The sequence below is a fragment of the Pongo pygmaeus genome, chromosome X (assembly GCF_028885625.2).
Source record: "Pongo pygmaeus isolate AG05252 chromosome X, NHGRI_mPonPyg2-v2.0_pri, whole genome shotgun sequence".
Lineage (NCBI taxonomy): Eukaryota > Metazoa > Chordata > Mammalia > Primates > Hominidae > Pongo > Pongo pygmaeus.
This window is the reverse complement of record NC_072396.2, coordinates 2683927-2705569: the sequence shown is the minus strand read 5'-3', so window position 1 is coordinate 2705569 and position 21643 is coordinate 2683927. Positions and strand designations below refer to the sequence as shown.

The following is a 21643-nucleotide window of genomic DNA, read 5'->3' as shown; positions in this document are numbered from 1 at the left end:
CTCAAAGGTTACATTAAAGTCCTAAACCCTGGTACCTGTGCATGAGACTTTATTTGGAAATAGGGTCTTTAAAGATGCCATCAAGAGAAAGTGAGGCCATACTAGATGAAGGTGGGTTCTAAATTCTGTATGACTATAATCTCTCTATATAATCTCTCTGTATATAATCTCTCTATATAAGGAGACAGAGATTTCAAGACACAGAGCGCAGACATTCATGTAATGAGAAAGGCAGAGATTGGAGTGATATGTCCACAAGCCAAGGAATTTCAAGGATTGGCAAGGACGGATTCTACCCGGGGCCTCGGAGGAAGCACCTTGATTTTTGAACTTCTAGCCTCCAGAATTGTGGAAGAATGAATGTCTGTTTTCTTAAACCACCAAGTTTATGGTGACTTTTATGGCAGCTCTGGGCAATCTCACACAAGTGTTTATACCTAAATCATGAGGCCGAATTAAGAAGGAAATAAGATACTTCATTAATGCTCTGGCACATTCTGGAGGCATCAAAGCAGTGCTCCTCCCAGGTTGTTGATGCCTACGTCTCTTTGCTTTCTAGAACATGGCTGCTCACCACGCTGTCTTATCAACTGTTGCTGAAATTTCCAGACTGCCAGGAGACCAATTGCTATGTCACACTCAGTGCTAGCATGTGTGAAGAAAAAATATCCTGGGCCCCCAAAATGACTCAGGAAAACTCAAGCTGGAAACTGCTCAGGGCAAACCTGCCTCCCATTCTATTCAAAGTCACCCCTCTGCTCACTGAGATAGATGTATATCTGATTGCCTCTTTTGGAAAGGCTAATCAGAAAGTCAAAAGAATGCAACTGTCTGTGTCTCACCGTCTGTGACCTGAAAGCCCCCTCCCACTTCAAGTCTTCCAGCCCTTGCTTCAAGTGGTCCCGCCTTTCCAAAGCGAACCAATGTACTTCTTACATATGTTGATTGATGTCTCATGTCTCCCTAAAATGTACAAAACGAAGCTGTGCCCCAGCCACCTAGGGCACATGTCGTCAGGACTTCCTGAGGCTGTGTCACAGGCGCGTCCTCGACCTTGGCAAAATAAACTTTCTAAGTTATCTGAGACCTGTCTCAGACTTTGTGGATTCACACACGTTTTACTGAATTATTGCACCACTCTTGATTCAATTTCTATCTATTGTTGACCAACATAAACCCTTTTGGTTGGTTAGTGGCCACGTTTAGACTTGTTCCTCTTAGTGCACTGTTTAAATGCCTCGTATGTTGCCTCCTGATGACACAGGGCCTTATATTTAGAGCAAAGCAACTGAGCAGATGGCACAAGTGTCTGTAGGTGCTTGTTTTCTGGCACGGAAAGACATGTTTAGAAAGTGGAAATTAGGCTTGATGCAGTGGCTCATGCCTATAATTCCAGCATTTTGGGATGGTGAGGCAGGAGAATCACTTGGGGACAGGAGTTTGAGATTGGCCTGGGCAACATAGCAAGACCCATTCTCTACAAAAGAATAAAAAGAGCTGGGTGTGGTGGTATGTGTCTGCAGTGCCACCTACTCCAGAGGCTGAACTGGGAGGATTGCTGTGGAGTCCAGGAGTTCAAGTCTGCAGTGAGTTATGACTGCCCCAGTGTACTCAGCTGTCAACATGAATGACATAGTAACTACCTACACAGGAAGGTCATGAGCTACTGACTTCTTCAGAGGCAACAAATGGTCATCGATGTCCTTCACCCCAGGAAGGCAACAGTACCTAAGACAGAAATTCAGGAAAAACTAGCCAAAATGGACAAGACCACAGAGGACGTCCTGGTTTTTTGGTTGTTTTTGAAATGGAGTCTTGCAATGTTGTCCAGGCTGGAGTGCAGTGGCGCAATCTTGGCTCACTACAACATCCGCCTCCCAGGTTCAAGCAATTATCCTGCCTCAGCCTCCCAAGTAGCTGGGATTACAGGCATGTGTCACCACGCCTGGCTAATTTTTGTATTTTTAGTAGAGACGGGGTTTCATGATGTTGGCCAGGCTGGTCTCAAACTCCTGGCCTCAAGTGATCCACCCACCCCAACCTCCCAAAGTGCTGGGATTATAGGAGTGAGCCCCCGTGCCCAGCCAGGATATCCTCTTTGTATTCATATTCAGAATTCGTTTTGGTGGTGGCAAGACAACTGGTTTTGGCACGATTTACAAATCTTCAGATTCTGCAAAGATAAATGAACCCAGAGATAGACTTGCAAGACACAGCCCATGTGAGAAGAAAAAGACCTCAAGGAAACAGCAAGTGGAATGAAAGAACAGAACAAAGAAAGTCAGGAAGACTGCAAAGGCCAGTGTTGGTGCTGGCAATAGGCAAGGTGGAGACTGAGTGAAAAACAGAAGAAGTAGCAATTCTGCAGTGACATTATCAGCAGCCATTGTGTGGATTTTTTACAAGAGAATTAGTAAATTATAAGCTTTCAGGAAATAAAACAAATTTCAATCAACATTTATCCACAGGAATCCAAAAAAAAAAGCAGCAAGTGGAATAACTAGTGGGCCTTTAATAATCTGGAATGGTAGATGAATTTATTGGCTATTAAATGCACTCCTTGCCAACTTGAAAGCACCAAAGTTAGTGGCTTTGGTAGCCTGATTGTAATTATCTCTTCTCATTAGGACCCTGAGGCTGAGAGAGTTCCTCTTCCTTGTCACACAGACAAAATGGGAACACCCCACAGCAAGGCTTCAGCCACGTCCTGCCCTGGTTCAGTTCTGAGAGTTGGTAGGTCACGGGCACGATGGTTTCCTGGTGTTCCTTCAGGGCATCAGCCACCTTTTTAATCACAAAATCATGGAGGGGCTCTGTGGCAGGTGTCAAGGGTGTGGACTCTGAGGGGTCCCTGGAGAGATCAAAGAGCAGAGGGGGGTTGTGGTAGGTAACCTGTTCTCCGAAACATCTGCAGAATGAGGTGACATAGCAGCCACCAGAAGCTGGTGGCTGGAATACCGGGGTCACGTAGTGAGCCTTCCAAACTGACCCACCTGGAGGAGAAAAGAGAGACTTGTCAAATGATGTGCACTTCAGTCAGATCAAAGGAAGAAGTCCTAGTGTTCTATAGCAGGGGTCCCCAGTCCCCAGGCCACAAACTGGTACCTGTTTGTGGCCTGTTAAGAACCTGGTCACACACACAGGAGGTGAGTGGTGGGGCGAGAGAGAGAAGCTTTATCTCTGTATTTACAGCCATTCCCTATCGTTGGCATTATTGCCTGAGCTCTGCCTCCTGTCAGATCAGTGGCTGCATTAGATTCTCATAAGAGCACGAACCCTGTTGTGAACTGCCCATGCGAGGGATCTAGGTTGCATGCTACTTATGAGAATCTAATGCCTGATGATCTGTCACTGTCTCCCATCACCCCCAGATGGGACCATCTAGTTGCAGGAAAGCAAGCTCAGGGCTCCCACTGACTCCACATGATGATGAGCTGTATAATTATTTCATTATATAATACAATGTAATAATGATAGAAATAAAGTGCACAATAAATGTCATGCACTTGAATCATCCCAAAACCATCCCCCACCCCAGTCTGCAGAAAAATTATCTTTTACAAAACCGGTCCCAGGTGCCAAAAAATTGGGGACCCCTGTTCTAAACACTGTAGAATAACTCCAGTTAACAATAATACGTTACATAGTTACAAATAGCTAGAAGGAGGATATTCAATGTCCCCAACACAAAGAAATTATGCATGTTTGAGATGATGGATGTGCCAATTAGTCTAATCTGATCACTATGCATTGCCTATCTCAAAATATCGCTAGATACCCCCAATTTTCATGTGCAATGTGTGCATATTATTATGTGTGTGTCACTTCCTAAAAATTTTAAAAACTTCCAATTTCTGGGTCATAAACTCATTTTCTTCTAACACTTTCAATCTTACATTTTATCTTTAGTCTGCCTAGAATTGATTTTTATAAATGAAAGTTTAGCCATGACCACTTATGCCTACAAAATAACCTGCCCATAGAAGATATTCAATAAATATTTTTTTATCTCCAAAAAAAAAAAAAAAGAAAGAAAGAAAGAAAGCATATCAGAGGCATGCACCCAAGGTGCTGGCTTCTCTTGTCTTCTTCCATCTTCTCAAGGCTGGTTCTTGGGCTTCTTTTTGCCCACAGGTCAATGCTAAATATTACGCAATCCTTACAACAAAACGAGAACATTAGAGTCTGCTGGTGAAATGACATGCACATTTTCCAGCAGATATCAGTCCTGTTTCTAAAAATGTATATATATTTTTTGGTTTTATTTTTGTTTGAGATGGAGTCTCACTCTGTCTTCCAGGCTGGAGTGCAATGGTGTGATCTCAGCTCACTGCAACCTCTGCCTCCTGGGTTCAAGTGATTCTCCCGCCTCAGCCTCCCGAGTAGCTGGGACTACAGGCGTGCACCCCCATGCCTGGCTAATTTTTGTATCTTTTAGTAGAGACAGGGTTTCGCCATGTTTGCCAGGCTGGTCTCAAATTCCTGACCTCAAGTGATCTGCCCACCTCGGCCTCCCAAAGTTCTGGGATTACAGGCGTGATCCACCACGCCTGGCTAAAAATGTATGTTTCGTAAAAGTGTCCCCCTGACTTTATAGGCAAATCTTATGTTCATACATCTATTTTCTTTATTAAAGTGTAATTGATAAGTCAAAATTGCATAGATTTTCCATGCACAATGTGATGTTTTAATGTATGTGCAACTGCTGAGATAATTAAGTGAAGCCAATTAGCATCTCCATTATCCCCGCCTGCCTTTCTGCAAAAGAGAAATTCTGAGAAACTTCTCCAAAAACATGTGTTCAGTGAGACCTGGAATGAAAGGACCGGTCTAGAGAGTAAAGGAAGAATGTGTTCAGGATACACCTGAGTGACCCTGCTCCTGGCAGGGAACAGGAAGCAACGGGTTGAGCACTCACTGTCGTCCTTGGGGATCCACCGCACGGCGTGCAGGTAGGAGCCACAGTAGTGGAACAGAAATTCATGCTCCGAGTGCCTGACGTTGCCCTGCAGCAAGGGCATGAGGTCTCGGCCGTCAATGACCCTGCAGAGACACAGACAGTGCAGATAAGGAGAATGGGGAGAAGGGACGTTGGGTCCCAAGCTACCTGAAGGGTACTTGCTGAAGACTGCGTCATGCCTCAGGGCCAGAGGACAGCGTACTGAGTCTTTAGGAAAACTCATGCATGCTCTCTGGGAGATTACACTCCAGTGGGCAAGAGAAGAAAGCTAAGTTCTGATCCTGAAATGATGAGGCCGAGGAATGTGACAATGCATGCCCCAAAGGTGAAAAGATCAGACAGCCTTGGCTGCGCCACAGAGCTCTCCACAGCTCAGCAATTTGTGGCAATTTCATAAATCTGAACTTCATTTGCAATTATATTGCTACCCTTTGAAAAAATTTTATGTAATCACTAAAAAGTCATATACTTCTAATTTTATATGAGAAATGGAGTAAATGAACGCACAAACAGAAAACCAATCACCATGTTCTCACTCACAAATGGGAGCTAAACTTTGGGTACACATGAACATAAAGATGGGAACATCAGACACTGGGGGGGCTCCAAAAAGCGGGAGGGAGGGAGGAGGGAAGGGTTGAAAAACTACCTGCTGGGTATTATGTTCACTACTTGGGTGACGAATTGTACAGAAACCTCAGCATCACATAATATATCCAAATAACAAACCTGCACATGGGCCCCTGAATCTAAACTAAAATGAATTTTTAAAATTTCTATTAGAAAATATATCTTATGCCTTATATTAGAAAGCAATAATAATAAAACCTGCTTTGTAATGGGACACATAATAATACATCCCAGATAAGGATTTTTCTCTTTTTTTTTTGAGATGGAGTTTCACCCTTGTTGCCCAGGCTGGGGGCAGTGGCGTGATCTCTGCTCATCGCAACCTCTGCTTCCCAGGTTCAAGGGATTCTCCTGTCTCAGCCTTCCGAGTAGCTGGGATTACAGGCATGCGCCATCACACCCAGCTAATTTTGTATTTTTAGTAGAGATGGGGTTTCTCCATGTTAGTCAGGCTGGTCTTGAACTCCCAACCTCAGGGGATCCACCCACCTTGGCCTCCCAAAGTGCTGGGATTATAAGCATGAGCCACCGCGCCCAGCCAGGATTCTTTTTCTTTCTTGGAGACAGAGTTTTGCTCTTGTTGCCCAGGCTGGAGTGCGATGGCACGATCTTGGCTCAATGCAACCTCCATCTCCCAGGTTCAAGCAATTCTCCTGCCTCAGCCTCCTGAGTAGCTGTGATTACAGGCATGTGCCACCACGCCTGGCTAATTTTGTATTTTCAGTAGAGACGGGGTTTCACCATGTTGGTCAGGCCGGTCTCAAACTCCTGACCTCAGGTGACCCATCTGCCTTGGCCTCCCAAAGTGCTGGGAATACAGGTGTGAGCCACCGTGCCATGCCTAAAAAGGATCTTAAAAGAAATAAAACTATATTTACTATCAGATACAATGATTTCCTATGTTAATTATCACTGAAAAACCTGCCGGAAATAATGAGTAAGATTAGCAAGATCACACAATACAACACCAACTTTTAAAAATGTCTATATCTTTGCAATGAATGGCTGGGAATGACATTATTTTTAAAGTATCATGTACTATAACATGACAAAGCATGAAGTATTTAGGGATAGCATTTTTATGTGAAAAATTTGTATGAGAAAAGCCACAAAGCACCAAATAAGAGAAATAAATGGAGAAATGAACTATATTTATTGATTGGAAAATTCAAAGTTTTTTAAGACATCAATTTTCTGCAAATTGATCTATAGATTTAAAGCAATCTCAATCACAATTTCAGAAAGGTTTATGTTGAAATGAAGAAACTTATTCTAAAATTTACATGGGAAAATGAAGATCCTAGAATGGTTTAAAATTTTTTGAAGAAGAAAATAGTTTGAAGACTCACTACATAACTCCCAGATTTACTATAAAGCTAGACTAATTGAGACAGTGTAGTGTTGAAATAAGGGTTTCAATGGATCAATGAAATAGGAGAGTCCAGGAATTGACCGATATGTATACTGCTTTTCAACAAATGCTCAAAATACTTCAGTAGAGATAGGACTGTCTTTCAATAAATGACAGTAGACAAATGGGATATCCAAATGCAAGGAAAATAAATCTCAGCCTATACCTCAAGCCACATTAAAAAATTAACTCAATATGGACCATAAGTCTAAATGTAAACCCAAAACTATAAAACTTCTAAGTGAAAACATAGGAGAAAATCACTGTGATTTTTTGATAAGAAATTTTTTTTAAGTTTTATCACAAAAATCACAAGTTATAAAAGAAAAAAAGATAAATTAGCCATTATCAAACTGTAAAACTTCTGCTTTTCAAATGGCAATGTCAAGAAAATAAACATGTGACCTCACTCCATTAGTGGGGAAAAAGAAGAAAAGAAAAAAATTAAAATATTAAATATTAATTTTAAAAACTTTAGAGCATTAGAACACCATCTTCATTACTCTTTTAAACTTGATTACTCAAGCTTTATAGTAAATTTTGGAATTATGTAGTGAGTCTTCAAATGATTTTCTTCTTCAAAAATTTTAGGCTATTCTAGATTCTTTATTCTAGAAAATCCTGCGAAATACTTTTGATCTGCAGTTGATTGAATTCACAGATGCAGAACCTCTGAGTTCAGAGGGATGACTATTTGCTTCTACTCCACGGCTTGTCTTTTTCTTTTCTTTTAAACTTTCTTTTAAGTTCGTATTTAATACTTTAATTTTTTCTTTCTTTTCTTTTTTTCTCCACTAATGGACTGAGGTCACATGTTTATTTACTTGATATTGACATTTGAAAAGCAGAAATTTTAAATTTTGATAATGACTAATCTATCACTTTTTTATTTTATAGCTTACGACTTTTTTGATAAATCTAAAAAAATTATTTTCTTATCTGAATATTACAATGATTTTCTCCTATGTTTTTATTTAGAAGTGTTATAATTTTGGGTTTACATTTAGGCTTATGGTCCTTTTAGGGATGGTCTTGTCTGTACTGAATATGTACAGACTTTTTCTCATCATCATTCCCTAAAGGATACAATATAACAACTATTTTACGTGGCATTTACATACATTGTATTAGGTATTATGAGTAATCTAGAGATGATTTAATATATACAAGAGGATGTGTGTAGGTAATATGTAAATATTACAGTATTTTATATCAGGGACGTGAGCATCTGGGTATTTTGGTATCCATGTGAGGTCTTGAGACCAGCCTCCATGGATACCGAGGGACAGCTGTATTGGTAAACCACATACCTGATAAGTCATTTTTTCCCAACACTTTGATAAACCATTGCATCCTCAGATTCCCGTGTTTCTACACATTAATGGTGTCCTCTGTTTTATCTTTACTCTTCTTTTTTGTTTATTCTACTTTCTTGTTCAGGATCTCTGGTTATAAATCTGTCCATCTCTATTTTTGGTTGTAATTTGCTTTATCTGTTTTGTGTGGTGAGGTGGTGAAACAAATTGTGTTAATTCTAAAAATAAATTACTATTTGGCTTTTACAGTATTAGCAGCCTTCATTTCTGTACAGGTGAGAGCCACTTTTGAGTTCTTCTTGTTGATTTCATTGTGTTGGGGATTGAAGGAGACAGAAGAGAGGTATCCACAGGCCCTCATGATGCTGGTGTCATAGACAGTGAGCCTGATACTGTGAATTTGCTGTTTGTTCCCTTCTACATAGTAGAGCTATTCTCTATTAGCAAGGACATATTTAACTGGTCAATGCACATGCCAAAGAAGTCATGAATTCAAATAAAGAGGCTTGGGAGAACCAAACATAGGAATAACCAAAAAATCAACCTGATGAGTAGTACCCAGCACGCCAACCTGTACATGAAGCTGAGGTTAGGTCTCCCACCACAATGCCTTAGTCATCTTCGTGATTTTCTTCCACTTCCCATTTAACTACAAAGATGGTGCATCCTCTGAGGACTTAGCCTATGGCTATTGGAGTCATGGTTGCAGGCAGGAAAGGACAGCTGTACTATACATCTTACGAAGGACACCAAACTCATAACCCTAAACCCCTGACCAAATGAGCATGTAATCTCATGGCACCTAATGCACTGGAGTGATGAGTGACTCCAATCAACTCGTTCTTCTTTTTAACGTGAGGACAACGGCTGGAACTTGGCAGCAATTGCCTTCCACCCTCATGCAACGTAACAATATTGTGCCTGGACATTTGCCTTCTCCTTAACAGGCTGTTGGGCTATGTGGAACGACAGACTTCTTAAAAGAACTATTTCTAAATGGTAGAACAGGGAAGCTGGGCTTCTCCATCGTTTTTTTGATAGGTTCTTTTTGCAATAACTTCACAGTGGTTTTTAAAATATTTTTTCTGGGCTGGACACGATGGCTCACACCAGTAAATCCCAACACTTTGGGAGGCTGAGGAGGGAGGATCACTTGAGGTCAGGAGTTCAAGACCAGCCTGGCCAACATGGCGAAAACCCATCTCTACAAGACATACAAAAATTACCCAGGCGTGGTCGTGGGTGCCTGTAGTCCCAGCTGCTCAAGAGGCTGAGGCATGAGAATTACTTGAACCCGGGAGGCAGAGGTTGCAGCGAGCTGAGATCGTGCCACTGCACTCCAGCCTAGGCAACAGAGCGAAACTCTGTCTCAAAAACAAAATAAATAAAAATAAAAAATAAAATATTTTTTCTTTCCTTTGTTAGCATCATCAATGCCTAACTTCTTTTCAGGCAGAAAATAAAAACGTCTTCATCTAAAGTTCATTCCAGAAATTATAAAATAAATTCCAGCCTTAGTGTGTTGATACAGATATCTGCTAGCATCAAACATATATTTTTAAATATTAGAAAGGCAAACTTGGGGGTGTGTGTTGATTAGTTCTTGATAGTTTGTTTTTCAGTAAGTTAACCATGACTTCTAAAATATTTTTCTTTTCTGTATTAGTGCCAACAGAACCTATTTCTTCAGAAATAGATTAGCTTTGTTACGTGAAGAAAGAAATATTACAAGAACTCTGTGGGCTTGGAGGAGAGACATAGTTGTGGTTCTAACCTATCTGGATTCCCTTGCAGAGCTGTGATCAATGAACTGTCAATCAATCAGCAGCAAACCTACCTAGGTTGGTTGCTGCCGGGGAATAGAGCAATGTAGTATGAACGATCTCCTCTTGAAGAAATTCAAAGTATTCATGATAGAGTTCAAAGCATCCTCAAACATCTTACCTTCTTCTCAGTCTTCCAGATCTTTCACACCAGAGACTAGGATTATTTTTCCCTTTCTTATAGAGATGAGTGAGTTTTACCTACCATGTCTTCATCTCCAAAGCTTCCTGTCTCCATCTTTCTCTCAATTGAAAATGTTAAAGTATCTAAGATGGTCCTCATTAGATTAGTATCTAAGACGGATCTCTGATATTTGTTCAGGACCTCTGGTTATAAATCTGTCCATCTCTATTTTTGGTTGTAATTTGCTTTATCTGTTTTGTGTGGTGAGGTGTTCCTCAGAAAACCAAAAATAGAGCTACCTTGTGATCCAGAAATCCAACTACTTGGTATATATCCAAAAGAAAAGAAATCAACAGATCAAAGGAATATCTGCATTTCCATGTTTACCGCAGCACTCTTCACAATAGCCAAGCTATGTAATCAACCTAACTGCCTATCGGCAGACAAATTAATTTTTTAAAAAGTGTTATATATGCACAAGGGAATACTATTCACCCCTTAAAAAGAAGGAATTCCTGTCATTTGCAGCAACATGAATGGAACTGGTGGCCATTATGTTAAGTGAAATAAGCCAAGCCCAGAGAAAGGCAAACATCACATCTTCTCACTCAGTGTGGGAGCTAAAAATAAATAATAGTGATTCTTAGGCAGATAGAAAGTAGAATAGTGATGACCAGAGGGGAGAGATGAGAGGAAAATGAAGGGGAAAAAAAGAAAATAAATATGTTTATTACCACTGAACTGTATACTGAAAAATGGTAAAGATGGTAAATTATATATGTATATTTTACCTCAATAGAAAAAAAGAAAAGACTGGTCTCTTCTGAAGAATGCTGAATAGACACAGTCATATAGGAAGGTAAAACTGTGTAGATACTAGGGAAAAAGTGGGTCTGCCAGGATAGAGTCAGTCTCCTTGTTCTGAATCTTCTGAGAAGGAAGAAGGGTGAAAATAAGCTCTTGTTAACAGTTTATATGACATCACCTGTCCTGAGGGAGACTTCCTCCTGACACTGATGTGACAGTTGGTAAAATATCCATTAAACTTGTAGGTTCCTTAATCAACCGTCCAGCTGGTACCTTTCCAGGCCATCGGACAATTCCTGGGACACGGATTCCACCTTCCCAGCCTCCCATGCCTTTTCCACCTATGAGACAATGCAATTAAGTTCAATTATTGTGCCTAGTTAAAATAGTCACTGTATTCAATGTATTTAAAAGGTAAGCTAGTATCAAAAGAGATCACATTTGTATAATGTCTACTCTATGTAGAGTCCTAGTGGGGTAAGTAGTGCACGTCTACAGAATTATATTTTCCCGTGCTGCTGGTAGGTTTTTGATTAAATAACTAAACATATGTAATATTGGACATTTACATTCTATTTGCATGGCTATTTTCTCTACTTAAAGTGTTCCTATCTCAAATATACACCTACTTCATTTCTAATCTCCCTCATACCTTTGCTCAAAGTAACTTCCTATATTTTTTTAAATTAATGTTTTTCTTGTATCCAGCCCCCAAGGTTATGGAACTCACAGTAACCTCAATGAGGCGTGCCTGAACATTTTATTTGAAATGGCAGTCCCACCCCAGAATTCTTTATTCTCGTGTTTTTTCATATTTACAGCCACCTTCTAATATGTCATATTATTTATTTATTTTATTTTATTTTCTGCTGTGCCTCCCTCCAGTAGGATATAAACTCCATGAAGATGAGGATTTCTGCCTATTTTGCTCACTGTTCATTCATGCACCCTGAAAACAAATGGAATACTATGGACATATGGTAACTTATTGTCCACATCAAGGTATTATTGAGAATAAAAGCAGAAAGTTGTCTTAATTATACCAAGATGACAGGTATACACCAGGATTTCCAGGAGGAAATTAGGAGAAGTGGCCACTTTCCTGTGTTAATTGACTCTTATTTTATTAAGTTAATCAGCGTAAAGTTTACATTATGTCATGGTATGCTGAAAAGTTAATTTTTTTTTTTTTTTTTTTGAGATGGAGTCTCGCTCTGTTGCCAGGCTGGAGTGCAGTTGGCGCTATCTTGGCTGACTGCAACCTCCGCCTCCCGGGTTCAAGCGATTCTCCTGCCTCAGCCTCCTGAGTAGCTGGGACTACAGGTGCCCGCCACTATGCCCAGCTAATTTTTGTATTTTTAGTAGAGATGGAGTTTCACCATGTTGGCCAGATGGTCTCGATCTCTTGACCTTGTGATCCACCTGCCTTGGACTCCCAAAGTGTTGGGATTACAGGCGTGAGCCAAAAATTTTTAAAAACAGTTCTCATAAGCAAACATACAATGGCTAACATGCACACGCATGCTTATAGCAGTGCAATTCTCAATTGCAAAGATATGGAACCAGCCTAAGTACCCATCAACCAACAGGTGGATAAAGAAAATGTGGTGTACATACACCATGGAATTCTACTCAGCCGTAAAAATAAATGAAATAATATCTTTTGCAGTAACTTGGATGGAGCTGGAGGCCATTATTCTAAGTGAAGTAACTCAGGAATGGAAAACCAAACAGCCTATGTTTTCACTTATAAGTGGGAGCTAAGCTACAAGAATGCAAAGGCATAAGAATCATATAATGGGCTCTGGTGACTTTGGGGAATGATTGGGAGTGGGCTGAGGAAAAAAATACTACATATTGGGAACAGAGTACATGCTCAGATGATGGTGCACTAAAATCTCAGAAATCACCACTAAAGAACTTATCTGTGTAACCAAAAACCACTTGTAGCCCCAAAACTACCGAATTTTTTTTTAAATAGAATGTCTATAATAACAATTTCCACTAAGGATTTGTTTTGGGTCCTAAATGCACACTTTAGTGCTACATGCTCTAAAGAGTACACATTCATACCCTCTGCAAGATGGAGGCAGAGCCTTTACCTCATTCATACAGAAATTATAATTTCCTACCGAATCCAAGACTGTAGAATCTGTAGTTGCATGAATAACAACGTATTTTCCTCTAGAAAATACTTTAAAATCTCTCTCAAGACATATGATAAAATATACTCGACATTTTCCAGATAATTATCTTTTTTTTTCTTTTTCTTTTTCTTTTGTTAATCCTCATTTCACAAATGAAGATAATATTCTACTAACATCAGGTTACACATTATAGACCTGGCCAATGTAGTAGCTTATGGACCTATTTTGTTGACTAAATGTTACAGCAGGACAGAAAATCAGTATATGTGAATTTAATCATGAAACCCAAGACAGGCTTGGCTACTTTCTATGCTATACTATATCCTTGGAAGAGAGCATCAAAGACTTCCTAATGATGAAGGATCCCTGGTTTCTGACCTCTGTTCTCTCACGTTCCCCCTCATTTAATCTCTCAATAATCTCATAAATGGAATGAATGAGTAGATATTTCTTTAAAGACCCCATAAAAGCATCTGCTCGTGATAACTCCCCATAATTTGATAGGGTTGTCAGAAAGGCATATTTCTAGATGCTCCCTGTACATACATGGCTTCCTTCCACAGAAATGTTAACAAATATAAGACCAATTTTCTGACCTTGGTCCGATACTTCATTTTACTAAGACTCAAATTAAACAAACTTGGTCAGTTTTTCAGGTCTCATTCCTTTGTGTCATGGGCTTTAATTATAAGAACCACAAAAAAGCTTATTCACCACCAGATCACTTGCGTGAGTTCCTCTCCTCACCTTTGTATATCCCATTCCATCCACCAAGTTGGGCATGCCCTCGCCTAGCTTCCAAATGCCCTCCGTGGTCTGATGTAAAGTAGACAAGGGTGTTGTTCCTTAGGCCAAAATCATCGATAGCATCAAGAATCTTGCCTAAAATAATATACAAGAGACAAGTAAAAATAATGACATTATGAGATATTTCACCCCTAAGTCAAATGGGCACGAGCTATCTAAAGGAAAACAAGGATGGTGTGACCCTTACTATGTCAAAAGCCACAAAAGAAAAGAAATGTGCATTAACAGTTTAAATTGACAAACCATTGAAAGAGAAAAAAACTGAGAGTCAGGCTGGACGCGGTGGCTCGTGCCTGTAATCTCAGCACTTTGGGAGGCTGAAGTGGGTGGATCACAAGGTCAGGAGTTCAAGACCAGCCTGGCCAAGATGATGAAACCCTGTCTCTACTAAAAATACAAAAATTAGCCGGGCATGGTGGCACAGGCCTGTAATCCCAGCTACTCGGGTGGCTGAGGCAGAGAATTGCTTACACCCGGGAGGCAGAGGTTGCAGAGAGCTCAGATGGTGCCACTGCACTCCAGCCTGGGCAACAGAGCGAGACTCATCTCAAAAAAACAAAAAACAAAAAAACAAAGAAACCGAGAGTCCAAAATTTTTAAGAAATAAAAGATGACCTGCTTTAAGAAAAAAATATTATGGCAATACAAATGAACATCAGTTGCTACTGATATCATTTAAAAGGGCAAATTCTCCTTGATAATTTCCTTCATGCAGAATGAAAACATTAAACAGAGAAATACAGTTTTTCCCACTGGATATGAAAAGAAGGACTGTGGTGGTATTCTGACTGATGTTGCACAGAATGGCAGTCACGGCTTACGCAACCTCTCTGCTCACGGAAGGCAGACATTGTTACAGAATTTGAGGAGACAGAGGCAAGAATAAGACACTCCCACTGTTGGGTTCACATAATTTACTTGATATATTCTTGCAGATGATTTAGATAAGTAATTCTTTAACCATTTTCCCTTCCCTTCTTATTTGATATTTTAAATGGAGAATAGGATGACTAGGTGGGGAGAATTAGACTCAATGGGCAAGTTAAAAGAGGAAGAATGTATTCAAAATAAACTACATTTCCAATCATTTTTATAGGAAAATAGCTAAATTCCTAGAGTTCCCAAACCCAGTCTTTATTATGCATAATTATGAAAAAACTTATTAGTCTCAAATGTGTCTAATTCTATGTGTTCTACTGTCGCTTATCTCAGATAACATTACACTAACATTCCTAAAGTACTATACCTTAGAAATTTTCTTCTAGAGCCAAGGCACACAAGTAAGGGCAAGTTAAGAAAGAATTTATATTTTAAAATACTTTTAAAAATTTACCACAATACTTTTAGCAAAAATCGCACTGAAAATTGATCCAAGAGAAAATGATCAATGGATGCTAAACCTGGCATTGAATGTTTGATAAGAACCAAAATATTGGCTTCATCTCAAAGTATCTCCCATAAAATAGTTAATAATTTCAAATTATTGAGTAATGACAAAATAAGTAACTTTACAGTGGAGAAAACTGGAAGACACCATTTAATCAAGTGATGAAGAATTTTATAACCATTGTTGGGGCTAATTGACTTCCTTGTCTACTGGGCTGAGAACACACCATCACTTCCACTTCCATTGAAGGAAATGTCAAACCAACCCAATTCAAGGAACATTCTAGATGATACCTGGTCTTTATTCTCAAAAAATGTCAAGGTCTTTGAATTCAAGAAAGAATAGAGATTGCTCAGTCTTTGTCCACATCAGAGGAGTTTAAACAGATACAACAAGAAAATCCATGGACCAGAAGAGAAAGAGGATAGAGGAAGTAGGGGTTTTGTTGGTTGGTTTTCGTTTGTCCATTGGTTTTGCTTGCTGTGTATAAATTTTCGTATGAGGACAGCTGGAGAAGTTTGGCTGGGATTTGTGAATTAAATCCTAAGAATCCACCCATGTTAATTTCCCGATTTTGGTGATTCGCAGTGATGATGTAGGAGAATGTCTTTGTTTTAGAAAATACACACTGAAGTTTCTAAATTTAATGAACATCCTATCTGCATCTTATTCCCAAATATTCAGAAGCATAGGAAACATGTGGAGGTGGAAGAGAGAAAGAGAGAGAGAGGAAGAAAGAGGACGATCAGGAGAAAGGAAGAGGGAGAGAGAAGATATATTTGATAAATTGCTAACAATTGGGAAAGATGGGTGAAGGGGACGTGGGAGTTGTTTTTACTCTTCTTGCTACTTTTCAGTAAATAGTGAAAAGTAGCAAGAAAAAACAACAAGGCTAATATTTTTCTGATTATAAAAATACAAAATAGCCTGGGAAATACAAAAAAATAAAGAAAATTATAAGGAGGAAAATAAAGACCACCAATTTCCTGCCCCATTGCCATTTGACTATTTAAAAAAAAATTGTTACATACCATATTAGTCTGTTTTCACGATGCTAATAAAGACATACCTGAGACTGGGTAACTTATAAAGAAAAAGAGGTTTAATGGAATCACAGTTCTACGTGGCTGGGGAGGACACACAATCATGATGGAAGGTGAAAGGCACATCTTACACGGTGACAGACAAGAGAGAATGAGAGCCAAGCAAAAGGAGTTTCCCCTTATAAAACCATCAGATCTCATGAGACTTATTCACTACCATGAGAACAATATAGGGGAAACTGCCCCCATGATTCAATTATCTCCCACCAGGTCCCCCCCCACAACATGTGGGAATTATGGGAGCTACAATTCAAGATGAGATTTGGGTGGGGACACAGCCAAACCATATCACATACTCTTTTAGATGCACCTCTCTCTCTCTCTTTGGGTTGATATTGTATGCACAGTTTTCAACTTGCTTTTTTCATCCAATATTATTTCTTGTAAAATCTTCATGTTAAAAAATTATTCAAGGCTGGGCATCATGGCTCACACCTGTAATCCCAGCAATTTGGGAGGGCAAGGAAGGAGGATCCCTTGAGCTCAGGTATTTGGGACCGCCCTTGTCAACACAGTGAGACCCTGTCTCAATTAAAAAAATAAATTAAAAAAATTACTTTTACAACTTAATGGCTGGAAAAGTGTCCATTGTGTGTGTGTGTGTGTGTGTGTGTGTGTGTGTGTGTGTATTTTTTTTTTTTGAGATGGAGTTTTGCATATGTTACCCAGGCTGGAGTGCAATGGCACGATCTCGGCTCACTGCAACCTCCGCCTCCCAGGTTCAAGCATTTCTCCTGCCTCAGCTACAGGCATGCGCCACCACACCCAGCTAATTTTGTATTTTTAGTAGAGACGGGATTTCTCCATGTTGGTCAGGCTGGTCTCGAACTCCTGACCTCAGGTGATCTGCCTGCCTCAGCATCCCAAAGTGCTGAGATTATAGGCGTGAGCCACCACACCCGGCCTAAACAATTTATGATACTTTAAGTACCATAAATTATTTAACCAATGTACTGTTTCACTATTCTGGTTAATTTGCATACTTTGCCATAATTTAAAATGCCATAATGAACAACTTTTGACATTAATAATAGTTCATTTTCTCAATTCCTCATCAGTATCTAATGTTTGATAGGTGATTATGGTACATTATGAATGATCATGGATTTCCTCCTGTGTCCTCTCTAATATTTATACTTTTAATCTGTAAAAGATATTTAAAATTTTGCTGATTTTTTGGAAGGAATTATGTGTTTCCATTATTGATTTATAAGAACTCTTTATTTGTTAAGGAGTTAAAACAGTGTCATGTTGTTGCTAATATTTCCTCAGTTTGCATAGGGCCTTTAGTCATGCTACTTATCAGATAACCTTTTGCTATTACTAACACTATACCTCATCCAGATGTAAATTTACCGTTTAACTATAGCTTCTTCCAATTTTTGTTTTGTTTCACTCAATGTCCTTAATGTGTATGGAAAAGCATGCTAATTGAATTGGTAATGGTTTTTCCTAAACTAACTCTGTGAATTTCCTTGGGCTGCTGAAACAAATTAGTACAAATGAGGTGGCTTAAAACAACAAACATTTATTCTTTCACAGTTCTGGGGGCCAGATGTTCAAAATCAATGTGTTGGCAGAGTCACTCTCTCTCTCTGAAGTTTCTAGGGGAGGACCTTTCCTTACCTCTTCCTCACTTCAGACAGTTGGCATCAGTCCTTAGCCTTCCTTGGCATGTAGCAGCCTCATCCTAATTCACCATATCGGATTAGGACCCACCCCCAATGACCTCATCTTAACTTGATTCCACCTGCAATGATCCTATTTCCAAATAAGATCCCATTCTCACATATCTTGGATTACGACTTGAACATATCTTTTTGGGGGGATGTAAGTCAACTCATAATATAAACTTTCCCCAACACCTTTCACCCCTGCCACCTTGATTTAAAAACTGTATTGTACCGAATGTAATGTCCTTCTCTTTCCCAGACCTGCTCTAAGGCTATTATTTTCTGCTTCATTGATCTAAAAGTCAAATCTTATATTTCTGTGTTTTAATTTTTGTAGTTATCTTTTTGATAGCATTTCTTATGATCACAGAAGTGTTTCTTGATGTTTTCTACCAAAGACTTTCTCATCAGATGTTTCTGGAAAATTTATTTCCTATCAGTTTGTTCAGTATGTATTTCATCATCACCTCTATAATGACCACTCCCCAGAGAATAGTAATTAATGCTCTAATCAGAGCTACCTTAGCCTTCAATATTAACTTTGAAATAACTAATACATTTATACAATCCACTCTTCCTTTCCATGTATTCAAGTTTTCTTTCATGAGTCAGCTTCAAGATACTCATTTACTGCTTGAAAAATTATTTCTAAATATTTTAGTTATTGACATTGGAGCTATAATGAATAGTAGCTGCTGATCCATTGTATCTTGAAATGCATTATTTTTAACAAAAAGAAAAGGTCTTAATTTTGGTGCATATACCCAACAGAGAAACACTGTAGACTTCATATATATGTATAACTAATATATTTTTATGTATAGCTAATATATTTATGTATAGCTAATATATAAATGTAACTAATTATACTATTGGACTAATACTATACTAACATATACTACACAAAAACAAATGTATTTATTATATTATATATCAATCTTTAGAACATATATACTACATAACATGTAGTATATATGTATTTATGTATATAATAAAAATGTTTTATAAGTTATATTGTTAAATATATATAAAATATAGATAATATTAACAGCATGATATATAACATGTATATAGTTAACTATATATAAATGTATATAGTTAGGTAATACTAGAAAGCATGCAAGAATTTTCCTGGCTACTATCTAATTAACGCATATCTTATAAGTCTGTCAAAATATTAAGAATTAAAATATTCAAAGCATCGGTCAACATTATGCTTAAAAGTAAAAATTGAAACTACTTCATTAATACCAGAAAAATAAGAATATTTTTGTCATTATGTAACTTATTTCTGTACATAACCTGACTAATACAATTAACATTAAAGTTAAATACATACTTTAACACATAAAATACAAACTTAACATTAAATGTAGTGAACATAACTATGTTGGAAACCCCAGAAAGCTTAATAAAACCTCTATGGTACTGATGTATACATGTACATAATACATAATATGCATAGCATAATTGTGATATATATATAAGATAGAACCATATAATATATTAAAATCTAATAAATGTATATTAATGATATGTTTATATTATATATGAATATATTATTATAGCAATATATATAAGTAATATAACTATAATATAAATTATATGTAATATAATTTTGTTATAATATCATATGTCATCTATGTGCTAATATGTGTTTTATTAAACTCTAGGGTTTTTAACATAGGCAATTCTGTTCTTTACAAATAATATTAAATTACTTTGAGTTGTTTGTATTCTTAATATTATTCAATTATATTCAATTATTCTATTTATATCTTAAAATTTAGAGAGATTACATAGTGGCCATGGAAATGATTATTTCTGAGACAGGATTTTGCTCTGTCACCCAGGCTAGAGTGCAGTGGTGCAATCATGGCTCACTGCAGCCTCAAACTCCTGGGCTTAAATGATCCTCCCACATCAGCCTCCTAAGTAGCCAGGATTACAACCATGGAAATGATTCTTACCTTTCTAACATCAACTGAAATAAATAAATAAATATAGAAATTATATGCTACAGAAATACATAATATATATTCATTATATATAAAACTTTCAAATAATTAATACTAATATGTATAACAAATAATATAAATATATATAATATAAAGGGTTAAGTTATATTTTATATATGTATCTCATATATTGCATATAAATTATATATATATATGACATAGAAATACATGTTTACAGCCTCCTTTGCAGTTCTGCCCTGTCCGGGGTTGCTGCCTAAGCTGTGTTGCTGTCCACAGACATGCCTGCCCTGGGATGCTGCCCAAGCTGTGTCACTGTCCACAGACATGCCTGCCCTGTCCGAGGTTCTGCCCAAGCTGTGTTGTTGTCCACAGAAAGGCCGGCCCTGGGATTCCACCACTCACAACTGTCTGTACAAGAGGCTCAGCCAAGACCCTCATCCTTGTCTCATCTCCTGCTGATGAGGCCATTTCTCCTACTCATTGTTGCACGTTTTACTTTCTTATCTGCATTCTTGAGAAACCTGCTCTTCAGATCCAAGCTGATGGACTCTTGCCCATGCAGAAATGCATGACTCATTCGGCATCAGAGATTTTCCCCCTGGGTGGGCCAAGGGTGGTACCTGCATTGAAAGCCTCTTACTGGGCTCGAAGGAAGCAGGAAGCCAGGTTGGGGGAAGTTTTCGGAGTTTTTCTGACTCCTGTGAAATGAGTCTGTAGGAGTCTAATGGGGCTACAGGAGGCTTCAGAGAAGAATCTAGCTCTCCTTCTTCATGCTTCAACATTACTTCTTTGCCCTGCATAAGAGGCAGCTGAGCTAGGGAGTAAGAGCTTTGGAGCCCAACCCTGGTTTATCTCCAGGAGCAGCCACCAAAGGCCACACACTTTTGCCTCCTTCTCCGTGAATGGGGATAAACATGATGATGAAGACGATACTCGTCTCCAGGGATGTTGTGGGGATTCATCCAGAATACACTGGTAACGGTGCATGGCCCATAGGAAGTATCACTTTTAAAAGTGTTTATTATACCAGCTGGAAAGGCTACTATTAGGTTGGTGCAAAAGTAATTGAGGTCTTTGTCATTACTTTCAATGTATCCATCTATAATCTATCAATCTATCATTACTTTCAATGACAAAGACCTCAGTTACTTTTGCATGAACCTAATAAGTCAAAAAAATAAAAGAGGAACAGATACTGGTGAGGCTGCAGAGAAGATGCAACACTTATATACTATTGTTGGGAATATAAATTGGCTCAGCCACTGTGGAAAGTAGTTTGGATATTTCTCAAATAACTTAAAACAGAACTACCCTCTGACCCAGGAATCCCATTACTGGGTATCCACCCAAAGGAAAATAAATCATTCTACCAAATAGACACAGGCACTTGAGTGATTATCACATTATTCACAATAGCAAAGACATAGAACCAATCTACATGGATAAAGAAAATGTGGTACAGATGCACCATGGAAT

At 38.5% G+C, this 21643-nt stretch overlaps 1 protein-coding gene across 6 annotated transcripts in view; it reads right to left on the bottom strand.

The window, feature by feature from the left end:
• Positions 1 to 2492: 2492 nt before the first annotated feature.
• Positions 2493 to 21643, bottom strand: part of ARSF (arylsulfatase F) — an 80049-nt gene continuing 60898 nt past the window's right edge. For all 6 annotated transcript variants that reach the window (XM_054473105.1, XM_054473103.2, XM_054473102.1 and 3 more), the window contains 4 exons: positions 13966 to 14100; positions 11250 to 11412; positions 4919 to 5043; positions 2493 to 2993 (listed from right to left, as the gene is read on the bottom strand). In XM_054473105.1, coding sequence (XP_054329080.1) covers positions 2611 to 2993; positions 4919 to 5043; positions 11250 to 11412; positions 13966 to 14100 — 806 coding nt within the window. In that variant the 3' untranslated portion in view covers positions 2493 to 2610. The remainder of the gene's footprint in view (positions 2994 to 4918; positions 5044 to 11249; positions 11413 to 13965; positions 14101 to 21643) is intronic.